The following is a 12,353-nucleotide window of genomic DNA, read 5'->3' as shown; positions in this document are numbered from 1 at the left end:
TTAAATGAGTTGCTGCTGATTTGTCAGTTTATGGGGTATGTTTATTTTATAGATTTCAATGATGAATCTTTACTTATAACTCAATAAAGGGAGGTCATCTTTGAATCAGAGGCTCATGGTTTGATTCCTTAGTGTCTTTAGGCGAGACAAGAGTGAGAATTTATATAAATTAATGTGCACTGCCCCTTTGTCAAATAAACTCCTAAACCATCACGCATCGAACAGTGACGTGAACAGCTCTGACATTCATTCTCTCACATGCTGTACGCACTTTATCTGGATATTTGGACGTTTCTCAAACCGAACAGGACTGTGTGAACGGATTCAGATCAGACTGTTCTGGACCGAGTCAGATTCCATGTAATTCAAAATGAATTGGCCCTGTTTATTTTGTATGTATAGTGCCTCAAGATAAGTTTTGTTGCAACACAAAGTTAGCTGAATATAAGTTCAAACCTGAATGAATTGTCTGATAACTAACATGTTCTCCTTGTTGCACAACAGGAACGGCTAAGTGTTTGAATAGATTGAGATTAGTATATATAATGCTAAAAATCTGCTATTTTTTGCAGTTTATAGTTTATGAAACTGAAATGTGCTTTGTGTTTAAAAGAATGAGTTTTTAAATGACACATTCATTCCAACGATTTTTAAACCCTACATTATTTCCCGTTTAGTTGATGGCGTTCAGTCCAGACCCATGCTGAAACAACAGAAATATTCCAGGCCTGACAGCGGGATTATCCCTATTAGTTTTATGTGGCAGTAATCATGGGCTGCTTAGCGAGACTAAGATAAAGGGATGTGTCAACAATGAGTTACATGTGTGCACCAAAGTGTGTGTTTTTATGTGTGATGTGTTTGTGCAAGCCAAGAACTGCAGCACAAAGGTTTATCTACGCTGTAACGATGAATGTTCACTGCTGACGAAGAAGAAATGAGCTGTAATTTCAAACCCTAACTGCACGAAACTACTAAATGGCCAGTTTCAAACACGATAATGCTGTTTAAAATGATATATCAGGCTAATGTTCTCATATTTGCTTTATAATGTGATTTACTGGCAGAGAGGCCGTTTGAAAAAAAGAGCAAAACAAATAAAAAATATATAACATCAGGCTAATTTCCCTGAAAATGACTATCGGTGTGCCCTTCAGCAAACTACTTAGCTCGTCTGTGATTCACCAGAGTGAGTCACAGGTCGACAGATGAATGGAAATATTCTGTAACTGTATCTGAGGGTGTGAGGCAGGCTTTATTGGAAATATGGAGCAAACCAGCTTTTGGACAATTTATCGCCGCTGATTCGTGCTCAGAGGCTCCAGTCTTTTCCACACATCCTCTCAGAGTTCTTTAGTTTACCCTCGTTGGTTTGTTGGCACAGTTTTAAAATCAAATAAGATGTTTTAATAAAACAACATGTATTATTGCTAGAAATGTAAATGTTAAGCTCTTTCTGTAAAATCTAAATATTTGGCTGGATACAGCTTAGCCCTGCAGACCTGCAGAAAAAGTCAATGTCATGTAAGTGAACATGCCATAAAACAGCTTATTTTGACTCTTTGCTGATGTGGTTCTAAATGCAACAAACGTATGTAAAAACAATCATAAAAACATAATTATTGCTTGGATATAAGTCTGCACAATGTATTGACAATACTTGAAGCCAATTCAAGGGGTACTTGAAATTTTTTAACGGCAACTGATAAATAGCCTCCATGCATAACTACTCTAAATAGTTGTATATTAAATCTTAATATATAACAATATAGATTTATATAAATTATATAAAATAAGGCCCTGTGAGGGGTGCTCTGGATTGGGGGTCCGTTGCTAAGGGCCAATCAGTTCTTATACAAACGGTGTCTTGCTGGGAGTAAGTCGGACCGCTTCGAGGTCAAAGTTGGACTTCACCAGGCTCTGCCCACTGTCACTGATTCTGTTCATAGCTTTTATGGACAGGATTTCTCTGTGCAGCCAGGAGGCAGAGGGGGTCCGGTTCGGTGGTCTCAAGATTTCATCTCTGCTATTTACGGATGATGTGCTCCCGCTGGCACCTATTGGTCATGAACTTTGGGTACAGGTGGCTGAAATGAGTTTTCTGTGCAGGGCAGCTGGGCTCTCCCTTAGAGAAGTTTGGTTATCTGAGAGGGACTCTGAGTAGAGCTGTTGCTTGTCCACATCGAGATAAACTAGTTGAAGTATCAGGTAAGGATGCCATGGATGGATGGATGGATGGAGTCCATCAATTTAATTTTAAAATCTGTAGCCTATCAAATTTTATTCTTCTTAATCTAAAATGATCTGATTTACCATGAAAGCACTGTTAAAGAGCAGCAATGCTGCTGAAACACCGAAGAATAAAATCATTAGGTCAGTGGTTCCCAAACTGTGGGGCGCCATTGGAGGGGGGTGCGAGATGGATGAATGAAAAAAAAAAAAAACAGTACAAAAGTGTTTCACTGTAAAGATGGTTTGTAGTTTGTTTTGTTGCAACCTGAAGTGTGAAATAAATATCAGTGGAGTTTGATAACAAAATATGTGTTTATGTCTGTTTGAACGATGTGTGTGCCCAGTTGATTTTTTTTTTTATTTATTTATTTTTTTGGGGGGGGGGGTGAAATATTATTGTAATCCATAGGGGGGGCCCAGAAGAAAATCTTTGGGAACCACTGCATTAGGTTAGTAAACATTTGGCTTTTGTAAAGAAATGTTTATAGATAAACAATTATGTGGTTTCCGTTTTTTAAGGCACTCTATCTTCATGATTATTTATTGTTTGTTAGTTCCAAAGTTTAAGAAATCCGTTGCTGATGGCACAGTACTGTTTTACCACGGTTTTTTTTAAACAAACCAAATAGTTTGAGCTGCTTAGGGGGTACTTGGATGAAAAGACATGTTTACAGGGGGCACATCACTAAAAAAAAGGCTGAGGACTGGAATAACTGAGGGGCTCGAGCGTTATTAATTCACAAACGGCTGAGGGCTCTCAACCTGCTCCAAACATGTAATGGCAGGCCACTGATTCATCCACTCATTCACTGTCAAGGTAAACACGGGGTTTAACTCGCAGGTAAATCTTACAGATCGCGACTTTAGAAGTTCTTTGAAGTTAATCAGTTCATTTAGGAGTCATACATCTTCAGCTGGGTGGTCTTAAACTTCACTACAAAACCTGCTGCACAACGAGATTAAAGACACCTCCACCGTTTTAGAGTCACTGTAATGTTTGTTCATTGTCTGGTACAGTAAATTTGAAGGATTTTAGCAGGAATCACAACAAGTGTAATGTAGACATGCATTTATTTGATGTTTCCAACATTAAAAAAAAAATAGTTTCCTCCTTAGGTGATAAAATAACTCGCCTGTTCAAGCTTGAAGATGTGCTGGTTGAAGTAGTGCTGAAGACGCTCGTTGGCGAAGTTGATGCAGAACTGTTCGAAGCTGTTGTTCTCGTAGTCCTCGAAACCGAAAATGTCAAGAACTCCGATGGACAAAATCTGAAGAAAACGTCCACACAAAGACATTCAGAAGACGTCTTCAATTTTATGCATGAGCACATGGAGACCTCGAGTGTAAGAAACCCTCATCTTTTAACTTAAGCTTCAGAAAGGCAAACAATCTTGTCAGCAGAAAATCATTAGAATAGCAGCTTTTATTTTGAAAGTTTTAATCACAGCAGTGAGACTGCTTCTGTGGCTGATGTGTTGTGTCTGATTTTACTTTGGTGGTCTCTTCCAGGTCCTTGATGTTGAGCAGAGCATGGTTGATCCTGAAGACGATCCAGTCAAACAGAGCGCTGTACAGGGACTTGGCCATGGAGTCTCGCACCGTACCAGCCTGAACCATGGACACAACAAGCATATTAGTTACGAAAATAAAACAAATCAACCTGAACTGCTATTACAAAGGTAAACTATGAAGCAAATTCTGGTGGTTTTGTCTTGCTCTTCTCCATATAGATGTGGATAGCATGATCACCTAAAGCTGCAGTCTGAAAATGTTCCTGATGTATTAAAATAAGACATTTTTGCAGAGAAATATACCTTCAGGCACTTCTGATGGCTGGCATAACAAAACGCAGTCGTGAAAGTTTGATTTTCTTTGGAATATTCTGCTCCGTAGGCCTTTACCTGGAGCTAAATTTGAAAAGCAAGAGTATGAAGCCGAGTTGCTACATAATTTGTTAATCACAAGGTGAAATTAAAGGTCAACTGACTGATCGGTCGGCTGATAAATTAGGCCAATTTTAGCAAATTTTTAATATAACTGACATCATCCCTGATGGCTGATTAAAAGGCAGACATGTGTGTGGTCAGAGCAGTGTTGTTAGATTTGAAACTAGGGCCCCCAAGTCAGTAGTGGTGGCTTTCATGGCAGGAATGCTTTGTGTTTGGTTTGTAAAATTGTCCATCAACAAATGAGTCAACTACAAAAATACTTGCTTTAAGAGAAATTCAAGAAAGTGTCCAAAACATCCTGACCACCGTCCTGCTCTTATCATCCATCCTACTGTAAGCATTGGGCCGAAATTCTTCAATCATTTTTTTTCTTTTCCAAAATCCAGCATATTGTAATGTTTAGATACATTAAACTGTCATATTTACAAGTTAAAAAAGTCACAATCTGTTGGTGCTGTATCACTTTTTATGTGTTGGGGATGATTCTCAGCTACTACCACACTACAGTTTAGCTCCATATCTGTAAAACTGACAGTGTTAAAGCCATTTTCGTGTTTCCTAAGTTTGATTAGCTGTGGCAGACATCTTGACTCGGATTGACTCCAAAAGACAATCTGTTGCAGAGGTACATCCAGTGACTGCTTTCTCAGAGGTTCAGTGAAATCTGTCCAGTGGTTTATGAGATATTTTGCTAACAGACAAACAAATGAACACATGCCTTCTGCCTTTTGGCACCGAGCAATGAAAAATCATTTCTGTATGTACACTAATCACTGCAAAAACCCAGATGAATATCCTTCTAGCTGAAACTGGACACTTTTGTGGCTTTTATTCCACATGTTTACTGTCACATATGTCCCTAATAGACAAAAATTGTAACAGAGCACTTTTGCAGAAACCCAAAATGAAATCCAACGAAGGAGGAAGACAAGAACTAAAAGAATAAAAGTGACTTCTATCAACATAAATGTTCAAATCTGAACAAAACAGGCATTGTTTCAACAGAGAATCAAGCTTTTAAACTTTGACTCGACAATAAATCCCATCCCCAAATGTAAAAAAAAAGCCCACAAGCAGATGAAAAAACTGAGGTACCCAAGATTGAGAATTCAACACAGATGGCAGCAGTGCAGACTTGCTGGCGTGCGGCATCGTGTCACAGCAGGAAGTCTCTGAGCCGCTGATATCATCTTTAACCAACCAGCTCATCAGAAACGCTCGAACCTCTCCCAGACTGCTGCTGTACATGAAACCGTACATCTCCTGGAAACGGTCTGACCTCTCTGCATCACAGGAGAGCCAGAGTCTTCAGAAACAACCCCCTCCGAGCAGCTACCCCGCGTTAAACTTCATCCATCTCCAAACAATTAACCAGAGTATTTTTGGCACACCAATTACGTCTTTATTGCGTCAGGACGGATATTTCTTTTTTTTTTTAACCCCCCTCGTCCGCAGTGTGGTTTAATGACCTAAAAGCTTCACATTATTAGAAGGAAGTTAGTTTAAGAACATCCAAAAGCCTCGTGGATCTGTCAGATTTCTTTCATGTTTGCAACTGCGTCGTGTCAGTTAACGGGCGATGAGACCGTTGGAGCAATATTTACACGGAGACCACCCAGAGTGCTACCAAAACAATCACTGTTTGTTCATAAAAATAAAAAAAAAAGGCTCCTAAATATCCAGCAGGTCGTTGTGAGGTTCAGTGGGAATATTTAACACTCTGGGAAAGTCTGAGGTTAAGTGCTGCAGAAACGGCTTCAGTAAAATGTAATCCCAAATCACATTAAGTCTGGTAAAACATTTGACTTTGAGCGCTGGAAGGTTTAGTCAGGCTCTTACAGGATCTGTGCAGGTCGTACTTTATTCTGGTCATGTTTTCCCACAACGTGCTTTCGTCCGCAGACTTGTTTTGTCTTCAGAGCGGAGGTCCCAGTGAAAACTCGTCAGGGAGGCGAGCTTTAAATGCCTTCCTCTTTTTCACTAAACATGTTGTGTGTGGATGCGCCGCAGACGGAGGGAGTCGCAAACAAAAGCGGGAGGACATCCAGTGCTGGTGCACGCTGTCCCGTAAACATGGCTGGGTCAGACAGAAGAGTCCCGATTAGACAGCTGACTGAGAGCCTTTAGCTGTGCAAGAAGAGCTTCAGAAAAACAACTTCACTTGAGTCACACAACAATCCTGAATACGTGCGTCTAGTGTTGGAGCACAGACGAGGGTTTTTGGAAAAGGTTCACCTGTGATGTTGACCTTTGACCTTGAAATCAGTAGGGGTTATCCCCGACCCATGAGGTATCCAAGAAATTGTCTACAAACAGATGGACAGACGGACGGCGCTATAATACACACATTGCATCTCGTCCAAGGACTGGTGGATAAAATCTCATAATGGCAATTCCCTGTCATGTGATATCTGGGGTTTTTTTGCTTAAAAAAAACAGTGGGTTTTATAATAACTACAGAAATGGGGAAAATTAAAGGAAATGCAACCAAGTACAAAAAAAGTCATCACTTATTAAGTCTGCACCTTTTATTAACGGTCGTTACAAATACGAAACAAAGAATCAAGAATAACTAATTTTCAGCATCTGTATGAACCCTGTTCACAGAGACAGAATTAGATGTCCTTCAAAGAGCTTATTATATTTGTACGTCTTAGGATGACCCACATGATGACCCAAAGGTTTTATGAGTACCGACATACAAACAGCAACATCAAAACTGCGCACACTCACAAATACGCTGGAAACCACAGCTCTGTTCTGTTTGCTTTGGTTTCATTTGTGTGCTTTACATCAGTGTAAGCTCAGGTCACCTGGAAAGGCTATCCTTAGGTCAGTGAATGTTGCATGCACTAACTGCTATCCTGCTATTACAAACCCTAAAAGTCCAGAGTGGTTGTGCAGGTGCAAAGAGGGGAACAAGGTCTTAAAGCTCTGTAGTTCCCGGGACAAAATTAGGTCCCCGGTTTCCCTCAGAAAGTCCCTGGAACATCGTTTGTTCGCAAGTGGCCCATCGAAGCTCTTCAGCTAAAGAGAATAAATTTAAAACTGGCCCAAAAACTCAAAATCATTTTTTTTTCTTATTTGGAAAAGTAAGACGTGCCGCAGCCTCACCTCGGACAGTTTGTAGGGAACAATCAGCCTCTCTCCCACTGTCACCGTCTTCCGGGTTGTCAGCGCTTCAAACAGCATCTCCTCTTTGACCTGGTGAGGACAGAGGGCAAAAACTTCAAGGACTTAAAAGAAGAAAAGCCTGACAGTTTCATAAACGATTTAGCACTGACTAAATTCAATTTGTTGTACAAAAGAGACTAAAAGAAAGACGTAGTATTGTTTGAACAGTACCTCCAGCAGCTCGGAGACCACAGGCAGCTCCTCTGGGTTACAGATGTCTATGGAGTCGTCCCTGTAGGTCTTCCTCTTGTAGCGGATGTTCCCCAGGTGAAGGATGGCCGACAGCAGGGAAAAGATCCTGTTCAACAAATAAACAATAAAAAAACAGTAGAGGAAGCAGACTGAGCAAATATCTCTAAAGCTACTTGCATAAGCTAAAAATGTGTTTTTTGTGCATGGTTCTAGCAGGTCAAATTTAGAGTTAGTTTCTGTAAAACTGACTGCGGTTCGGCCACTTTCTGTGTTGGCTAAGGCTGATTAGTTGCGGCAGCCATCTTGCCTGTAGACTGTAGACGTACAACATGTTTAAGTGAAGCCCATGTAAACTAATAGGAATTTTGGTTGATTAAAAAAAATAAAAATACACCTCGGATCCTTTTATTCCTCAAGAGTTAACGTCTAATGATTCCCATAGTTCCTGCCTCGCTGCTGTATGTTCACATGTTCGTTTATCCGAATACAGGGGTTCTCAAAGCTTTTATAAGGACTGCCACTTCAGAAAACAGCAGTACAATCAACCTGACCCACCAACGCTAAACGACTGACTGGTACTGGTGGAAGAAACCCACAAAATGGAAAACTTAACGTTCATGCTGAGACTGCAACCGGACCTTTATAAAAAGAGATGGAGCAAATGGACTAAATCTCTAGACAGCGATGAATAATTCGGGTCTCTCTCTCCTCTTTTATTTAAAACTGCTCAAAAAATGTAAATTATACCTGTTTACGGTTTTCACCCTGTAATCTGTTTAATATAGTCAGAATGTGAGTATTTTCTCTTGTCGACAGTCTGTTTCCGTTCTGAATTTTGTATGTGATTGTTTAAAAAAAAAAAAAAACTCAATAAACAGAAAGTAATAAAAAAAAAAGAAAACAGCAGTACAAGCTTATAATTTTAACTCGGTATGTGACGTAAATGAGCAAACCAGCCAAACTCTAAGCCTGCTTGAAGCATGTAGTTTAAGATATGATGGCTCCATGCCTTGCCTGCTGACGACTCCACCCTGCAACAACTCAATGCACGTCTGAGGTACCTTGGATCAAATTTCCTCAGTGTTTTGCTCCTGTTGTTGAAAGGAGGTCCTGTAGAGACTTCACTGGTAGCCACTAACTCAGCGTCCACTCCATTTTCCACAGGGCTTCTTGTTTCGCCATTTCTAGTATTTCTTTTTATAGCCCACTTTGGTTTACGGTGGTTAATTATCTTGTAGTGCAGCTCGCAAATGGTTGACACCAAAGATTCTTCTGAGTACCACTAGAGAGATCCTGAGTACCACCTGTGGTATTTATACCTCAGTTTGAGAACCATGGTTTCTGCATTTACATTTAGTAGTAGTTCATGTTCTGATCCCTCAAAACCTCCAGGATTTTGTGTTATAAGAGGGACTTTTTAGCCCAACATCCCTAGTGTGCAGACGCTGGCTCCGACAATCCAACATGGCAGCGCCCGTAAACCTGATCCTCCCAGCTTGGATTTTAAACAAACAAAGGGAGGTGGAGATGCCCCATCCATCATTTTAGATGTTGACGGTACAGATTTAATTTAAATGATCACGTTACAAGGCTGGCATTGGTGTAATAGTATATTTAAATGTGGAAGAAGGACATCTTATCCCACAGACGTTCCAGCATTGGTGCGTCACTCACTGTTTGCGCGTGGCAGGAAGAAACCCCACCATCTCCATGGCCAACTGAAGCCTCTCGAAGTCGTGCTTCAGGTCCTCTCCTTCGACAGTGAAACAGTCCTGCGGACAATAAAAAAAAATAAGATGAATAAAAAACCCGGGCGTTATCAACCCTACATAGCGGCCTGGAAGCCAGAGGCTCCTAATGACAAGTTGCAAAGAGGTTTAGAAGTACTCCCTTAAGCCTGTTGACATAAACTGCGCCTTAATGTTTTCACTGTTTACAGAACGTCTGGCAAAGATGCTGAAAATAGTTTCTCAGTTTACACAGCAGAGTTGGATGAAGTGGTCAAAATAAATGATGCATACTAAAGAGAAGGGAAAAAATATAAAACAAAAAGGCTATCTTTAAGAAGCTGAGGGTCAAACAAGCGACGCCTGAAGGGCAGAGTGACTCGTGAGCGGCGACGGTTCTGCTCACGGAGTGAAAATTCTGGCCCTCTTTAAAACCAGTCCGCAGAAATCTGGCGAGCTGGGGAAAAAAATAAAAATAAAAGAGCGGAGAGGAGCGGTAATTTACGGCTTTGTTTGTGTTTAAGTGACGGGTGATGAGCTAAAATAGCAGTGAGAAGAAACGGGGGAGATTTCTTTTTATTTAACAGGAGTAAAGTTTGGAAACAGAAAATGTCTGAAACAATACGAACATATTCATTTATAAAAAACATCTCACAAACAGCAGATTGAACTGCATCATTATAATGTGGTTTACTAAATATTATTTGTGCCATCTATATAGCCTCTAACAGAAATGACACAAAATCAGTTCTGTGAATGAATCTGGATTTGTTTGTTTTAATGAAACCCCCTCAAGCATCAGTATCGTGAGCTCTGCTGTTGGAGCTGCTATAATTATCTCAAACTGAAGCCTCAGAGAGAAAAACGCTCCAAAAACATAAAACCTCCTTTTTTTCCCCAATCTCATTCATTCTCTGTCCGGACTCTGACTACCTTATTCTGAACTCGATTGTTGCACTTCCACAGCAGGAAGATCTAAACCAATTCCTTTTAGGAGAAAACTGATTCCACTTCTTACAAGTTTCAATAATGGCTAATAGCATGAAGTCCTCAAACACATAAATCCCTGTTGAACTTATTCCATATTACACAGTAATATTCCTCAAATAACATTGTTCATATTATAAATTCCCTTTCAAAACAAGCATATGAAGTCCCATTTTACAGTGAAGGTGCCCTTATAAACTACTATTAAATAGATAATAATGAAATTATGAATTAGGCTTTGATAAGCAATAAATAAGCAGCTACAGTGCATCCAATACAAAGAACAATACTGACTTGTTTCTTGCCTGATAGTTTGCCATCGTTCTTCAGAATTTCAATTTTAAATTTTAAATGTCAGGAGGTTACCTGCATGTTTAAAGATATAATTTGTTTTGGCATATAATGTTATTTAGTTAAAAAAAAAAATGACACTCACCTGAATGAGTCAAAGTAGCCTGCATCAATGTATGAACAGTGTTTTATATCCAATTTATTAATGCTTTATAAAGTGTTTACAAAGGTGTGAATAACCTGTTTATAAGGCATGAATAAATCTATAAAAGGCACAATTAATATAAAGGGGTACCTGGATTTAAAATGTTTTTCACGTAATCACACACAAAAAACACGTGTTTCACATGTTAACATGTTTTCACATGTAGAGATGTGATTCTGCACATGTGAAGCTCAGGTGGTGTTTCCGTAAGGGTTGAATATCATGTGGAAAGTTTTAGAAACTCGAAAACACATTAACAGTATGTTGAAGTGGGAGGAAAAAAGTGAAAAAGAAAAAAACCCAATAAAACCAGGATCCAAGTGCACTTTTCAAAACGAGTTTTTGTGTGTTATTAGCAGCAAAAGCACCACAACTCTTTCTTGATCATTGACATCCTCCAGTCCAGCATTTCTACAGCGGAGTGGGACACTGACTGTGAACAAGATGTATCCTCTGACTTTTAAGTATATCAGTGCATTTAACAGTCTTAAAGTAACTTATGTTAATCTATAGGCTTTTAATAAACCTGAGCTTTTTTGTTTTTTTTTTTCTTTAAATTGAAGATCAGGAGTAGAAATGCTGAACTGGTCAATGATCAAAACTACAACACAGACAGTTTACGGTGACCAGGACGTGACTAAACATACCAGCATAACTCAGAAAAGCAGCCCAAGAGGGGAGAAACACAAACAAACAGCTAAAATAGAACGCCAGCTAAACCAAACCAGGAAATATCCAAAAAGGAGCAAAAGGAAAGGGAAGGAAGAGTGTGCAACTGTGCCCATAACGACAACGACAAAAAGGGGGTGGTTTTGCGTGAAAGGTGACAAATAAATCTACGTTTCTCCATAAATGTGGAGACACAGAGCACAGATACTGACCGGTTCGCTCTCATAGTAACTGTCCCAGTGCAGCTGCCTTGGTGTCTTTTTCATCTGGAAACGTCAGGGCAGAGTTCACAGGCGACGAGGTCAGGGTGAGACGGCAGCATTCGAGCGAAAACACAAACTTTCACATTTCAACACGTCACGGGCAAACGGCAGCGGGAAGCTGAGCATTTCTGTTCGTTGAAGTTACACGTGAAGATCAGGAGCTCGGGGTCGGGGGGGGGTGAAATATTCAGGGGATGGAGAGGCACACACACACACAAACACACCAGATGAAGCCTTTAAAGAGTTAAAGTTAGGTTTGCAGCGTAGATTCTTATTTATCAGTCACAACATAAGACTAGCTTTATCTTCGTTAGGAAAGGGGATTCCATAAAGGAGATTAAAGCATCATTTTAGGACTTAGAAGATCCACTTATTACCAGTGGAAGTTGGAGATTTGAGAATCATCTTTTCCTTTCAGCTGCTCCCTTTTCAGGGGTCTCCACGGCGAGTCGTCCTCCTCCATCTAACTCTGTCTTCTGTGTCCTCAGTCCAACTCCCTCCATGTCCTCTCTAACTGCATCCATATGTCTCCTCTTTGTCTCTAACATCCTTCTACCAATATCCCCACTGTCCCTCCTCTCCTCATGTCCAAACCATCTCAGTCTGGCCTCTCTAACTTTATCTCCCAGTCCTTCAACCTGTGCTGTACCTCTGATGACCTCAA

General features: G+C 40.2%; 1 protein-coding gene across 7 annotated transcripts in view; it reads right to left on the bottom strand.

Annotated features, from left to right (window-relative positions):
* The window catches only part of myo9aa (myosin IXAa), a 103,485-nt gene that overhangs the window by 36,219 nt on the left and 54,913 nt on the right, over positions 1 to 12,353 (bottom strand). For 6 of the 7 annotated variants that reach the window (XM_037979797.1, XM_037979800.1, XM_037979796.1 and 3 more), the window contains 6 exons: positions 11,639 to 11,692; positions 9,222 to 9,319; positions 7,527 to 7,653; positions 7,296 to 7,385; positions 3,724 to 3,840; positions 3,366 to 3,500 (listed from right to left, as the gene is read on the bottom strand). In XM_037979797.1, the coding sequence (XP_037835725.1) occupies positions 3,366 to 3,500; positions 3,724 to 3,840; positions 7,296 to 7,385; positions 7,527 to 7,653; positions 9,222 to 9,319; positions 11,639 to 11,692 (621 nt within the window). The remainder of the gene's footprint in view (positions 1 to 3,365; positions 3,501 to 3,723; positions 3,841 to 7,295; positions 7,386 to 7,526; positions 7,654 to 9,221; positions 9,320 to 11,638; positions 11,693 to 12,353) is intronic. The other variant, XM_037979798.1, reaches the window with a different exon arrangement.

The sequence above is a fragment of the Kryptolebias marmoratus genome, linkage group LG15 (assembly GCF_001649575.2).
Source record: "Kryptolebias marmoratus isolate JLee-2015 linkage group LG15, ASM164957v2, whole genome shotgun sequence".
NCBI classification, from domain to species: Eukaryota; Metazoa; Chordata; class Actinopteri; order Cyprinodontiformes; family Rivulidae; genus Kryptolebias; species Kryptolebias marmoratus.
The sequence above is the reverse complement of the archived record's forward strand: the minus strand, read 5'-3'. Positions and strand labels throughout refer to the sequence as shown.